General features: G+C 35.6%; 1 protein-coding gene and 1 pseudogene across 1 annotated transcript; both read left to right on the forward strand.

Annotated features, from left to right (window-relative positions):
* LOC120209851 overlaps positions 1 to 14,434 on the forward strand; it is a 34,294-nt pseudogene extending 19,860 nt beyond the window's left edge.
* Positions 2,498 to 5,885, forward strand: LOC120209849 (triose phosphate/phosphate translocator TPT, chloroplastic-like). Its single transcript, XM_039208741.1, has 12 exons — positions 2,498 to 2,804; positions 2,894 to 2,962; positions 3,073 to 3,138; positions 3,241 to 3,319; positions 3,881 to 4,001; positions 4,127 to 4,222; positions 4,427 to 4,539; positions 4,634 to 4,711; positions 4,828 to 4,944; positions 5,152 to 5,251; positions 5,336 to 5,436; positions 5,663 to 5,885. Exons 1-12 carry the CDS (start codon positions 2,542 to 2,544, stop codon positions 5,678 to 5,680), a joined length of 1,221 nt encoding a protein of 406 aa, XP_039064672.1. The 5' UTR covers positions 2,498 to 2,541; the 3' UTR covers positions 5,681 to 5,885.
* Positions 14,435 to 14,445: the final 11 nt, after the last annotated feature.

Below are 14,445 nucleotides of genomic sequence, written 5' to 3' on the forward strand. Positions count from 1 at the left end.
TTTTAATATTAAATATTTATAAATTATTGTATTTAAGCGATGATAGATTTGAAAATATTTTTAAAGTAAATATATATTAATAATAATAAAAATTATACGAGAGAGCACAAATAAAATTTTAAAATAAACATATTCAATAAGATAAACAATTAATATAAAAAAATTTAAAAATTTATATCCACCTGAATTCTACGTACACCAGTTAGGGGTGTGCATTATCGGATATCGGGTATTATCCGATCCAAATTTTTGGATATCCAAAAATTTCGGATACTTAAAATAATGATCCGTATCCGATCCGAAAAATTGGATATCTAAAAATTCGGATATTCGAAATTTCGGATCGGATATCCAAATATCCGGATCCAAATCAGATTTTATTTTTGCAAAAAATTAAAAAAAAATTAACATGAATTAAAATATTCATATTTACGTATTTTCCAACAATTTGTTTATGTAATTACATGCACACTACAATTAAAATTTTAAATAACACTGTACAATAAAATAATCTCTTAAATGTTAAATAACATAAAGTAGTGTACGTTAACAACACAATTATTGAAAACATGTTGATATTTTGATATACCAAATAAATTTGTTAATTAATTTTTATAAATTTTAAGATTATATTCGATTCAATTATTCGAATATATATATATTTATTACTTAAAGCTTAAAACGTCAATTTTTACTCCTTACTCAATATTTTTTGAAATAATTTTTACTAAAGGTTTCAAACTTTAATCGAGTCAAAAACTCAATTTTAACTAAGTAGTACCGGTACTGCTAAGGCAGTACTGATACCATGAAAACAGAACCTTAAAATGGTACCGATACCATGAAGTGGTATCGATACTACTTTATATAGTAGTATCGATACTCTTTTGACAGTATCGATACCGTTATTTTCCAACGATCAAATTTTTGAATTTTATGTAATAAGTATCGATACCAAGTGGTATAGTATCGATACTACAAGTCTCGTAGCATCAATTCAAGTAGGAAACAAGACCCCAACAGCTCTATTGACTCCCACAACAATTTGAAACCAGAAGTTTGTCTAGACTATCGTTGGTGACGAACTCGTATACCAGAAGAGAAATCAACATTTTGAAACCAGAAAACAACTTAAGAGCAAAAATATTGTAAAGTTTGGTAAAAGTTCTAATAACTAGAAAAGTAAGGAATTTTAATGACCTAACTGAACTAACAACAAAATTATCCAATATTTTCAAAGACTAGAATAAGGACAATACAAGAATAACATTAAGTTTATATGCAGCATCAAAAGACTTTCATGTGCATTGATTATTGTTTCTCAAACATTACAGGTAATACAAGTTTGACGAAACCAGAAACAAGAATCATTCGAATCAGTTAACCATAAAGACATATTGAAAGTGAAATCATTATTCTCACTAATTAGAATCCATTAAACAAAGAACTCTGAAAATATAAAAGATTTCAACACAATTAGTTAAACCGAAACCAAATTAAGATTTGTTGCAAACACTAAACTTTTCAAGAAAATAAAATTACAGTATTGAGATTAGACAAATATGAGATTAGATAAATCTCAAGGGAAAATGGAGACATTTGTAGTATTTGTTGTTCATCATACTTTTTATATGCAAAATTTGAAACTTTAAATATCTAAAAAGTAGTAAAAAAACCGTCCTTTAAAGAATCTAGAACTATTCAACGAATCAAAAGGCAACAAAGTTCAACAAAAATTATCCCTCCATTTTCTAGGCAACCAAACAAGAGTTTCAGTGATTAGATCTTACCCTATAGACAGATCTAAAATAACCTTCACCGAACTTATGATGATAATGGAAATTATTGGTAGCAGCAACTAAAACCTCGAAAGGAAAATGCTTTGAAGGGCGTCGAAAAATTCTAAGACAGATAACGAGGAGAATGAGACGACAAAAAACAGGAAAATGAGGGTACAAACAACTTTGGTTCGGTGTAGAGTACAAACAGAAACAACTCTACGTCAAATATAGCCCAAATTTTTTCGGGTTTTCGGATAATCCGAACATGGTTTTTTATCGATCCGTATCTGATCCGATAATCCGAAAAAAATTTCGGATACCCGATCTGAATTATCCAAAAATTAAAAAACCGATCGGATATCCGAATTTTTAGATCGAATCAACAAATCAAATCGGTCCAATCGAATTTTTTTGTACACTCCTAACACCAGCTGCTGATTTAAGTTCTTTTAAATTTTATTTATTTTGTAGTTAAATTTAGTTTGAGTTAAAAATGATTGTAGACAATATAAATTTGAACATTTATAAATATTTATTTTGCTTTTTGCGTTAAAAGACGGCAGATTATGTTAATCTCCAGGGAGCGTCTATTAATCATTGTATAACAACAAAAAGTCACAAATGGAAAATATATTGTAATTCAGAAAAAAAACCAAGTGAATTTAATTTCCCTCTATCCATTAAGAGCTCACTCTAGCTGGGATACAAGCATTTCGTTCTCTCTCCCTCTCTGTGTGTGTGTCTGTGTGTGTCTCTAGCAATGGAATCGCGAGTGTTGTCACGCGCTTCCGTTATCTCCGGCTTACCTCAGCTCAGGCCGAAGCTTGCCCGAGGGAGTGTCAACCTGTCCTTTGCTTTGGCTAAGCCGATCGGAGCTGTCGGTGAAGGCGGGAACGTCATATGGGGAAGGCAGCTAAGGCCCGCCTTGCTACTGGAGAGCTCGTTAGTTAAAAAGCGAGAGGTTTTGAAGCCGGTTTCAGCCGCCGCGTCCTCTCCGGCCGAAGGAGGAAGCGATTCCGCAGGGTGAGGTCCGTTTCCTCCGTTCGAACTCGGTCAACTCGTCCACGCTTCCGTCACTGACTCACTGACTCACTGACTCGATGTCATTGCAGGGATGCGAAGCCGGATGGATTCTTCGAGAAGTATCCCGCTCTTGTTACCGGCTTTTTCTTCTTCATGTGGTGAGTTTCAAGTACAAAACCGTTTCAACGAGTCACTTCATTCCGGTCCGAGTTCACTTCATTTCTTTTTGAAATTACATGATCTTCCATTTATTTACTTTTGATTCCAGGTACTTCTTGAATGTGATATTCAACATTCTCAACAAGAAGATTTACAATTACTTCCCTTATCCTTAGTGAGTACTTGAGTTTTCGTTTATATTTTTTGATTCTTAATGCTTGTTTATAGCATGGTTTTATTGTTGTGAATGATTCTTTTCATTCCAACTCTGGCGCAGTTTTGTATCGGTCATTCACTTGTTCGTGGGGGTGGTTTACTGTTTGTTGAGCTGGGCTGTAGGCCTCCCTAAGCGGGCTGTAAGTGGAACCCTCAAGCCTACCATCTCAAATCTTACTATTTGATTTTACTATTATATATATATATATATTTTTTGATACATGTTTTTTTTTGCATTTGATTCTTTACATCGGAAAATGTGTGATTAACTGTTGCGTTGGATTTAACAATACGTAGATTATGTGGTTAAAAAGCTCTCATCGATACATCTTTTCTTTCTTAAATTGTGTATTCAATATCTAAAAGTAAAATTTTAAAATTTCCTTTCCCTCCCTAGGTAGGAATTATTAAAAAAAAAAAAAACTGTTGCATCTGAGAACTTTATTGTCGTATAGCATGAATCTTATTAAAGTGCATATGGTGTAAGAAACCCGTGGCTATGTTGGGAAGTGTACATGAGTAGTAATTTTCTCAGAGGAAAAATGTCAGTAACTTTAGAGTAAAACAAGATAAATCTTGTACTTCTTTCACAGTATGGGGTCCTAAGGTCGTTACCTTCTTCCTTTTGATGAAAACGTGAGAATTTTACAACAATTTTACCCTGATAAACATTATGCAATTGTTGTTTTTCTTGTGTGCAGCCTATCGATGGAAACCTACTGAAGTTGTTGATCCCCGTTGCTGTTTGTCATGCACTGGGCCATGTAACTAGCAATGTCTCCTTTGCAGCTGTTGCTGTCTCTTTCACCCACACTATCAAAGGTATTAATGACATCATGAATCTATTCTCTTGTGCATACGTGTATATATATGTATCATCATAAATGTATTGGTTAAGTTCGCTATTGCTTATGAAGCTCATAAGGCTTAACTTGTATGTTTTTTAGCTCTTGAGCCTTTCTTCAATGCTGCTGCTTCCCAGTTCATACTTGGACAATCCATTCCAATCACTCTATGGCTGTCTCTTGCTCCTGTTGTTATCGGTAAGTTTTCTGTTCTCTGTTTGATCACCTTATTCAAAGCCGGTTCAAGTTGCAACTTGTATTCTCTTAGTTCCCTAACCCTTCAGCTCTTAATGCGCATACACAACAAACTATAAACTCTGTATTTTATATTCGCATATCGCATTCAATGGTTCAAATTTCACCATGTTTGGGCGTCATTAATAAGTTGCAAGCTGAATGCAGGTGTGTCCATGGCATCACTGACTGAGCTGTCATTCAACTGGACGGGTTTCATTAGCGCAATGATTTCCAACATCTCCTTCACTTACAGGAGTATCTATTCCAAGAAAGCCATGGTGACCTTTCTTTGAAACTCTCGGTATTTCCATACTTGTTCTTTTTTACAGAACCTAAGACTTCAATAATTGTTGGTTTTCCATGTATATGCAGACGGATATGGACAGTACTAATGTCTATGCTTATATTTCCATCATTGCTCTCTTCTTTTGTATTCCCCCAGCCCTCATTGTAAGTAAAAAAGAAATGTTCCAATGACATGCAAATGTAGTGTTTTTCGACTGTTAAAAAGTTTAAGCACACAATCTGTTTAAACCTTTCCATGTTTCCCTATATGCCTGTTGCAGTTTGAGGGTCCTCAGTTGATGAAGCATGGGTTCAATGATGCTATTGCTAAAGTGGGTATGACTAAGTTCGTCTCAGATCTTTTCTGGGTGGGAATGTTCTACCATCTCTATAATCAGGTAATTTTTTATTTTTCTCCATTTATAACGTTTTAAGTTATGTTATTTGGACTTGAGTGTGTGCGTTAGAATACACGTGTGTATCGACAAGTATAGTTGGAGTTTTCATGTATCTGAAGGATTCTTGGAGGTCATATTTTTATAACCATATGTCAAACATGAGTACTTGTAAGAATCTGATCAAGTTCTCATTTTTTGGCCATTCAGTTAGCTACCAACACACTGGAGCGGGTGGCACCACTTACTCATGCAGTGGGCAATGTGCTGAAACGTGTGTTTGTCATTGGCTTCTCAATCCTGGTCTTTGGTAGGTTCATAATTTCACCAGAATCCGTGATTTTCTTCTTCATTTCAGGACATAACCATATCTTACAATCTGTACTTGGTGCAGGAAACAAGATTTCAACCCAGACAGGAATTGGAACAGCCATAGCAATTGCTGGAGTGGCAGCCTACTCCTTCATCAAGGCCAAGATAGAAGAAGAGAAACGAGTGAGTAAAGTTCATTTATCACAAATACTTGATTCATGAACAAAAAAAAATCTATCTACTTCATCTTATAATAACTTTTATTGCTAATGTGAAACATAACTCGAGTCGAAAACCGTCTTAATTCGATGTCGTTGGAGAACCAACACATCCAAAATTATGTGTCGGTTCTTCAACGACGATTTTACGTTATGCCCTGATAATGCGAAATGCGATTTTCTGTTTGCAGCAAGCGAAAGCAGCATGAGAAGGAAAGAAGAGAGGCATGGAAATGAAGTCCGAATGGTGAAGTTTACTTTCTTCTTTTTTTTCCCTTGTACCCATCATTTTTTAATTTCGGAGACAAACCATTTGTAACTTTGGATCAGCTTGTGTTGACTGATAATGATGTTTACTATCATCACTTATAAATATTGTCTCTCAAACTAAGCTTTATTTCATCAGAAGCTTTTTCACATGGTGAAACAGAATATGTGCCCAAAAATGAAGTATATATCATGTGAATAATATTTGTATTTTCAGCATGTTGACAAGTAGTTTTTAAGGCATTATATACTCTTGAAATAGATCCACGGCTAATCAATGAGACGAGACGTCATCATAATTATATGTTCATGGTTAGTGAACAGGGATGGTAATGATCGGGTTGAGTTAGATTTTTAACGATATTGAATTAGATCTTAATATTATACTTCTCACTTCACACTTATTCAAGTCGAGTTTAAAAAAATTTATTTGATCCAAAATTTGATTTAGATTAAAGGTAAAAATTTCGTATATTCTAATTTAAATATAAAAAATTCTCTTTTTCATTCAATAAAATAAAGACTTGGTTGGAAAAAAATAGACAAGAAAATCGTAGCAATTATTTCTAAATATATAGTTGATAATTATACTATTATCTCAAGATAAAATAAAGTATCGAGTATGGTGTTCTCGTTTGGTCTTATTATATTTGTATTGGCAAGTATTTTTCTCGTAGTTTATTCTTGTAAATGCTTTCATGGTTATTCTTTTACTCCGACTAGGTTTAAAACTGTCTTAATGAGATCTATAGGAGTATCTCCCCTTTTAATCAAAAAAGAAATTTAGAAATTCTATTAATTAAAATGTTTTAAAATTTAATGACAGTTTTTTAGCCCAAATTCATAGGTCGACTAGAATGTATCCAATAGAAGGAGCAAGCCAGTGTCCAAGAACAACATAACTCAACACCCTTAGCCTACGGCTCGATTTCCCTTCAGCCACCCACACCAGGCACACCAGGAACACAAAGTGCTAACATTTAATTACAACCAAAACAAAAAAAAAACAAAATTAAAGAGTTGAAATTTCCAAAATATTATTTTTGATAATTTATTAGCCTTATCCCTCTTTGAAAGCTCACCACAAAACACATCGAATTCAATAAAAAAGAAAATAAAAAAGAAAAGGGATTAATTGTCAGTGCCAAAAAAAGAAAAAGAAAAAGAAAAGAAATTTATTATGGAATTTGTAATTGGCCTCAAGAGAGAAGACTGTTTTCGTTTTTGTTTATGTTATTGTTCTATTCCTAATTTCACTTTATCTTATTTTCCTTTTGTTTTCTTAATAAAATTATTAATTTTTTTAGTTTCTTTCAATTCGTTGTTCATCTTTGAAAACAATTCTCACCCTCTCCTTTTCTTGACTTTTACGATATTTCGTGTTTTTAGAGGGAGCAGGGCAAGAGTAGGAAGAAAAAAAGAGTGAGAAAGAGGGAAAAAATCAACCTTTTTTTTGTTGAAACCCTAAATTTGTTATCTTTGATTTCTGGGTATTCTCCAATGGAGCCTGGTTCGGAAGGAGAAAACGATCAGGTGAAAACTCCGAACAAAACTGGTAATAGTTCCAATGAAGGTAACGCGAAGCCTAAACGACAGATGAAGACCCCGTTTCAGCTCGAAACTCTCGAAAAAGCATATGCTCGTATGTTTATTCACCTCTGTGTTGTCTTGTTGATTTGTATTTTTTTAGATTCATTTACTTTTTCTTGGGAAATTTATGGTGATTTTTATTTTTTTTCCTTAGTGGAGACGTATCCATCTGAATCGACACGAGTCGAATTATCAGAGAAATTGGGATTAACAGATCGGCAGTTACAGATGTGGTTTTGTCACCGGAGATTGAAAGAAAAGAAGGATACTCCTACGAAAAAACAACGGAAAGGTGTTGCCTTACCACAAGGATCTCCAATAGATGAGTTGCGGGCCGGGCCTGATCCGGAAAACGGGTCTGGGTCTGGGTATGGATCCAGTCCGGGTGTGGAGCCGAGGAAATTGACGGGAGGTTACCCTCGGGGCATGATGGATGACGTCTCGCTGATTCATGCCCCGCCGTTGAGGAGGTATTATGAGTCACAGCAGTCGATAATGGAGCTAAGAGCAATTGCTTGTGTGGAGGCACAGTTGGGGGAGCCATTGAGGGATGATGGTCCTATTCTCGGATTGGAGTTTGATCCATTGCCTCCTGATGCATTCGGAGGTATAATGTTGCTTCCATAGAGTTCATATTTTTGTGAAATGCAGACTACATTTCGCAATTTCATTAATGCATTTAGAAAATTAAATGTTGTTTAGTTTGTTTTGCCTTGTGATAGTTTGTGTATTGTTGTTATGTACCAGGCCTAGTACTGGTAGGTGAGAACGGAAATGCATGTTTTGATTTTTTTTTTCTTTTATGAACAGCGATTCCTGAGCTGCAGAAGAGGTCTGCGCAGTCTAATGATAGACAAGTATACGAGGGACATGATGACTGCCCAAGCAAAGTTGGTTTCTCAAATCCCCTTTTTCATATAACTTTTAGTATACTTAGATATTAAAATCGTGTGTTTGAAGAAATTGTTGTACTGTAATTCAGTTGTGACAGTTTGTCAGTGGTAGGATGAATTCTCCATCTGCTTTTCAGAATAATTTGATTGAAATTTAGCGGCCATACATATTTGCAAACTATTTCATTTTTATGATGCTGGTTTTCTCTTCACTATGCTTATTTCTTCGGGACTGGTTAATGGTTATTGAATGTCTTAATGTGATATAGTTGGTTTAGCAGTCTAGCCTGTTTAAAGTGATATGCTGCTGGGATGATTATATTTGATCTTTTATTTATTTTGAGCCAGATGTTATGCTATATTTAATATTGAAAATGCTTATTATTATTCATTCATTTATTTTTAATTTTGTTGGAATGAAACTTATATTACATAGTGTATATGGTCGCTTTATTGTGATATCACATGAACCATGACCTCAGGGTGCTGCAAGGGCTTTTCATGAGTATCAGTTTCTTCCCGAGCATTCGAGTCTTAGATCTGGTACATATGGACAAGTTACTCAAACTCTTTTTCATGAATCCCCAGTCGATGGTGCAAGGGGTAGAGCTGCATCATTTTTCCATGGAGAGGAGCCATTGTCCAGGGTTCATGATATCCGAAGTCATGGATCTCGAGTTCATGTTTCACCTCAACAAGACAAGACTGGAATTATTCCTTTATCATCTCAAGTGGTCGAGGATCCTCTTGCTGAAAAGGAATCATTTACAAATGGCAGAATAACTGCTCAGTCTAGTTTCCATACGGTTTTGGGATCTGAAGATTCATATATGTTGTCTTCTGGGCAAATCTTGAATAATGATGCTGATTTACGTAATGATAGAAAGCGCAAGGTGCCTAGCTTACTTTAATATGTTTCGTATATTATCACTTTCACAATTTCTAATTTTGTGTCATCTTTCTTCTTGTAGAGTGATGAAACTAGAATTGCCAGGGAGGTCGAAGCACATGAGAACAGAATTCGTAAAGAGCTTGAGAAACTAGATAATAAAAGGCAGAAGGTTTGCTGTTTTCTATTTTTTTTCTTTTCAAATTGACCTGGTGAATCATCGTATCCATTCATATTATGAAAATTGTTTTTCTCAGAGTGAAGAAAGAATGAGGAAAGAAATGGAAAGGCATGAGCGTGAAAGAAGGAAGGAAGAAGAGAGGTTATTGCGTGAGAAGCAGCGAGAAGAGGAGAGACTGCAGCGTGAGCAAAGACGTGAAATGGAAAGAAGAGAAAAGTTCCTGCAGAAAGAATATTTACGAGTTAGTTTGAGAATCCATTAATCTGAGTTGTTTTGAGTATAATGTTATGACTGTAATAAAAAAATTGTGAGAACTCTCTTTCTTTTTGTCCTTGGTTTTAATTTTGGGCTTCTTTATAGGCTGAGAAGAAGAGACAAAAGGAAGTGCTTCGCAGAGAGAAAGAGGAAGAAAGACGTAGAGTTGCCAGACAGAAGGCAGCTGCACGAAAAGTTGCTAAAGAGTCTATGGATCTTATTGAAGATGAACAACTAGAACTCATGGAATTGGCTGCCACTCGCAAGGGATTACCCTCAATTATTCATCTCGATCATGAGAGTTTGCAAAATCTTGAGTCATTTAGAGGTACGTGTCTCTTGAAGTTTGTATTTGTCTGATTGCCTTTGTATAATTTATACTTTGGTTTTGAGCTTTCTGACTAAGAGAAAAAAACCTAAACTTTGATGTTACTTTTCTGAAAATTATAGGTCTAACTGAAACTGATTTGCTGGTTATCAAGTATGTTAAGTTGCTTCACAGTTGAAAACTATATATTTTTAGATTCTCTTGTGCCTTTATTCTCCCTTTCCCCTTGAAATTCAACCATTTTGTTGAACCACTAGATGTCACCAATGTTATGAATATTTTCAATGTCATTGGTTGGAAAAACGTTTCCCCCCCTTAATGAATAATTATAATATATTCTTAACTAGGAGGATATGATTGTATTTGTAGGTGTATTAATTGTCTTTCTTTTGCTTGAAGCTGGAAAGATTGGTTATGTTTCTCTTACTGTTTTTGTGAATTTTTGAGTAAATCTTTTTGATTTTTCATTTTTTGATGGGTTATGTTCTTTTGCCATCTATTTTGACTTTGTAGCACCTTGGAGCTGATTGTAACACTTTCTATTTTAGGCTCTTTAAGCTCGTATCCCCCAAAGTCTGTGCAATTGAAAAGAATATTTTCCATTCAACCGTGGATTGATTCTGATGAATATGTCGGGAATCTTTTCATGGTATGTGGCATACTCCTCAAACTTTCTTCTGCTTTAAATTACAAGTCTAATGTTCCTTCTCATAATTTATATTTGCAATTTGTTTTCTAAATGATTAAAGGTAACGTATACTCATGGTACTTTATTTCTAAAAGTAAAAGGTTCAATAACACAATTTCCTTTATCAGGCATGGAGATTTTTGATTACTTTTTCTGATGTTCTCAGACTATGGCCTTTTACTCTTGATGAGTTTATCCAAGCTTTTCATGACTATGTAAGTTTCTAATGGAACATTTAGTTTTCTAATTTCATTTTATATGCAGCTTTCTTGTTTTAATATTCTGATCATGTTGACATTAGGATTCAAGGTTGTTGGGTGAGATACATGTTACTCTTTTGAAATCAATCATAAAAGACATTGAAGATGTTGCAAGAACACCAGTAACCGGATTAGGGATGAATCAGTACTCTGTTGCCAACCCTGAAGGTGGACACCCTCAAATTGTTGAAGGGGTAAGTGTTGTTATAACTTTGTTTTTGTGCTTATTTTCCATTATTGATGAACCCCTTTGCATTTGATATTTTCCAGGCGCATTCCTGGGGTTTTGACATTCGAAATTGGCAGAATCACCTGAATCCATTAACATGGCCTGAAATTTTCCGGCAATTAGCCATATCTGCTGGCTTTGGACCAAAATTAAAGAAAGGAACTGGTGCCCGGATGTACATGGGCAATAATGATGAGGTTTTGTGACACTTCTTTTTCCCATAATAGTATCTAGTGTGCCGGTGTGTATAATATTATATATATGTCATAATGGAATGCTTTAAAGGCTGGATGTATTGATTGGAGCTCCCTACTTCAGAATACGTATGCCCATAGTTCCTGATAATCACTTCTGATGGTTAAGATGTTGAACTTAAAATAGTAATAGGTAAGCCTTTTAAGATGATTTGGGTTATATTTCTCGAAATCATTCTTTTAGACGAGTTTGGAATCTGGATAGCATTTTTGCGGGTCAAGGATAATTTCTATCAGCTTGGTGTCAGGGTATATATATTGATGAACTACTATGTTGAGACACTAATAGCTTGCGTTTTCTTAGAAAAATTTGTAATCCCTTGCGTATTCCTTTAAACTTGATTATACGAGGGAATTATGAACTGTTTAAGTTTGACAAATGTGAGGGTTTTCTTTTAGCATCTTTAAATAGTTATTTGTTTTTGGTGATTTGGTATGATTGAAACAGCTGATTGGTATTTGGTTATTGTATTCATGCTTTCAGATTAAAGGTTGCGAAAATGTTGTTTCTACTCTACGCAATGGTTCAGCAGCTGAGAATGCATTTGCATTGATGCGAGAAAAAGGTTTGTTACATCCAAGAAGATCAAGGCATCGTTTAACACCTGGGACTGTAAAATTTGCAGCTTTTCATGTTCTTTCACTCGAGGGAAGCGAAGGATTAACAGTGTTGGAACTTGCAGATAAGATTCAGGTGAGTTTGGATTGTGCTCATATTAGGTGTCAATTTGGTTTGTATATTTTCCATGCCTTTTCCTAATTTATTTGTTTTCTATAAGAAATCTGGACTTCGGGACCTTTCAACCAGCAGGACACCAGAGGCTTCTATTTCTGTTGCTTTGACAAGGGATACAAAACTTTTTGAAAGAGTAGCTCCTTCAACTTATTGTGTACGACCCACTTATAGGAAAGATCCTGCTGATGCTGAGGCCATGCTTGCAGAAGCTAGGAAAAAGATTCGACAGTTTGAAAATGGATTTTTAGGTGAAGATGCTGATGAAGTTGAAAGAGATGATATTGAAAGAGAAGATGTTCTGAATGTGATCTTGACGAGGTCCCTGAAGTTGACGATATAGCCACTCCCTCAAATGCCAACAAAGATACTGATTATCCTGAGGCTGGAGTAAACACTTGTTCAGGAAGTGAAAAAGTCCATACCTCTACCAACGATGCATCTAGTGCTCGGGATGAATTTGATGAGGATTTTCGATCTTTCCCTTCCAATATCATGAAGGATGCCAATGATCCAAGTAACTGTGTTGAGAAGAATGGAACAGGCAATCTTGATCAACAGAATCTTGAAATCAATGAAAGTGAGTCTGGCGAGTCATGGATTCAGGGTCTTTCAGAAGGTGATTATTCTCATCTTAGTGTTGAGGAACGCCTCAATGCTCTTGTTGCCTTAATTGGTATTGCAAATGAAGGGAACTCTATTCGTGCTGTGCTTGAGGTAATTTTTTAAATCGCAGTTGTCTGATTTTGTTGTTCCTTGGATCATAAAGGCATCATTCATTTTCCTCTTTGTAATTTGATTTATGAATTCACATGATCGTTTAGAAGTAGCAAATGCTCTTAAAAAGCAAATGTGGGCCGAGGCTCAGCTGGATAAAGGCCGTCTGAAGGAAGAAATCATTATTAATATGGATTTTCCATCTGTGATGGGAATCAAGGCTGAAGCTCAACTGCATAATTCTGCATTGGAGGGAAGTCCAAGCCCATTTCCAATTGCTGATACTAAAATTGATGAGGCATTTCTGATCATAGCAGAAGACAAAAAAACCTTGCTATGTTCACAAAGTGTTCAGAATGACCTCAATAGTTATCCTGCTGAAAGGGCCTTGGTACTTCATGAGGCTTCCATTGGACCAGATAACTTCTCTGCACAGCAGCATGGATATGCTTCAAAAAAATCACGATCACAGTTGAAATCATACATTGCCCACAGAGCAGAAGAAATGTATGTGTACAGGTCTTTACCTCTTGGGCAAGATCGTAAACGTAATAGATACTGGCAGTTTGTTGCTTCTGCTTCTAAAAATGACCCTTGTTCTGGCCGGATATTTGTTGAATTGCATGATGGACATTGGACGCTGATTGATTCTGAAGAGGTATGCCATGATATTTAGAAAGAGAACCCTGAGGATATATGTTGGGATGAATTGCTAGAATAAATTGTTTTTGTATCTTACATCTGATTGCTTTTCTTTTATGTATTCAATCAACTTCTTTGTAGGCCTTTGTTGCTCTTTTGGCATCTTTAGATGCACGAGGGATTCGAGAGTCACATTTACGGATAATGCTGCACAAGATTGAATCTTCCTTCAAAGAAAATGCCCGCAGGAATTTGCAGTGTACCACAGCTGTTGGCCGAAGTGGAAGCTCTACTGAAAATGAAGCTTCAGAAATTGATTCCAGTCCCAACTTTCCTGCCAGTTTTGACGATCATAGCATTGCAATCTGTGGATTGAACTTCGATGCATCAGAGAAATTATCTTCTTCAAATTCAGCTTGGGAGAAACGAAGATGAGAAAAATGCAGCCCTGAAGAGGTACCTAGATTTCCAGAGTTGGATGTGGAAAGAAAGTTATAATTCCTCAACTTTGTTTGCAATGAAATACGGGAAGAAGAGATGTGAGGACCTGTTGGCTGTTTGTGATTCTTGCCTTGGCTCTTATATCCCAGAAGAGATGCACTGTGGCTACTGCCACCAGAATGTTGGATTGATTAGCAATTGTTTCAATTTCTCAGAACATGAGATTCAGTGCAAAGAAAACCAGAATTTAGACACCAAGGTTACGCATACAACCGATTCTTCTCTTCCCCTGGGAATCAACCTTCTAAAGTCCTTGTGTGCTCTAGTTGAGGTGAGCAGGCTGCAACCCACTAATGATTCTCCTTATAAATTGGAATTTTTTAGTTATAATATTTTTGTTTCATATTTTCCCTTTGACAGGTATCTGTTCCACCTGAAGCCCTTGACTCAATTTGGACAGAAGACCATAGAAAGATTTGGTGCAGGAAGCTGAATGCGTCTTCTTCTGCAGATGAAATCCTAAAGGTTTTCATTTGTTTGAACTCTGAAGCAGGATCAAATGTATCGATGTTTCTTGTTCGATGCAATTTTATTATGCTTCAACTCT

This window comes from Hibiscus syriacus, unplaced genomic scaffold (genome assembly GCF_006381635.1).
Source record: "Hibiscus syriacus cultivar Baekdansim isolate YM2019G1 unplaced genomic scaffold, ASM638163v2 tig00020520_pilon, whole genome shotgun sequence".
NCBI lineage: Eukaryota > Viridiplantae > Streptophyta > Magnoliopsida > Malvales > Malvaceae > Hibiscus > Hibiscus syriacus.

Bases quoted from the DNA above. Each gene is read 5' to 3' on its own strand.
- LOC120209849 (XM_039208741.1), top strand. From the start codon at position 2,542: ATGGAATCGCGAGTGTTGTCACGCGCTTCCGTTATCTCCGGCTTACCT. The intron at 4,223-4,426 runs GTAAGTTTTCTG...AGCTGAATGCAG, and splicing joins TCTTGCTCCTGTTGTTATCG to GTGTGTCCATGGCATCACTG. The intron at 4,945-5,151 runs GTAATTTTTTAT...TTGGCCATTCAG, and splicing joins TCTACCATCTCTATAATCAG to TTAGCTACCAACACACTGGA.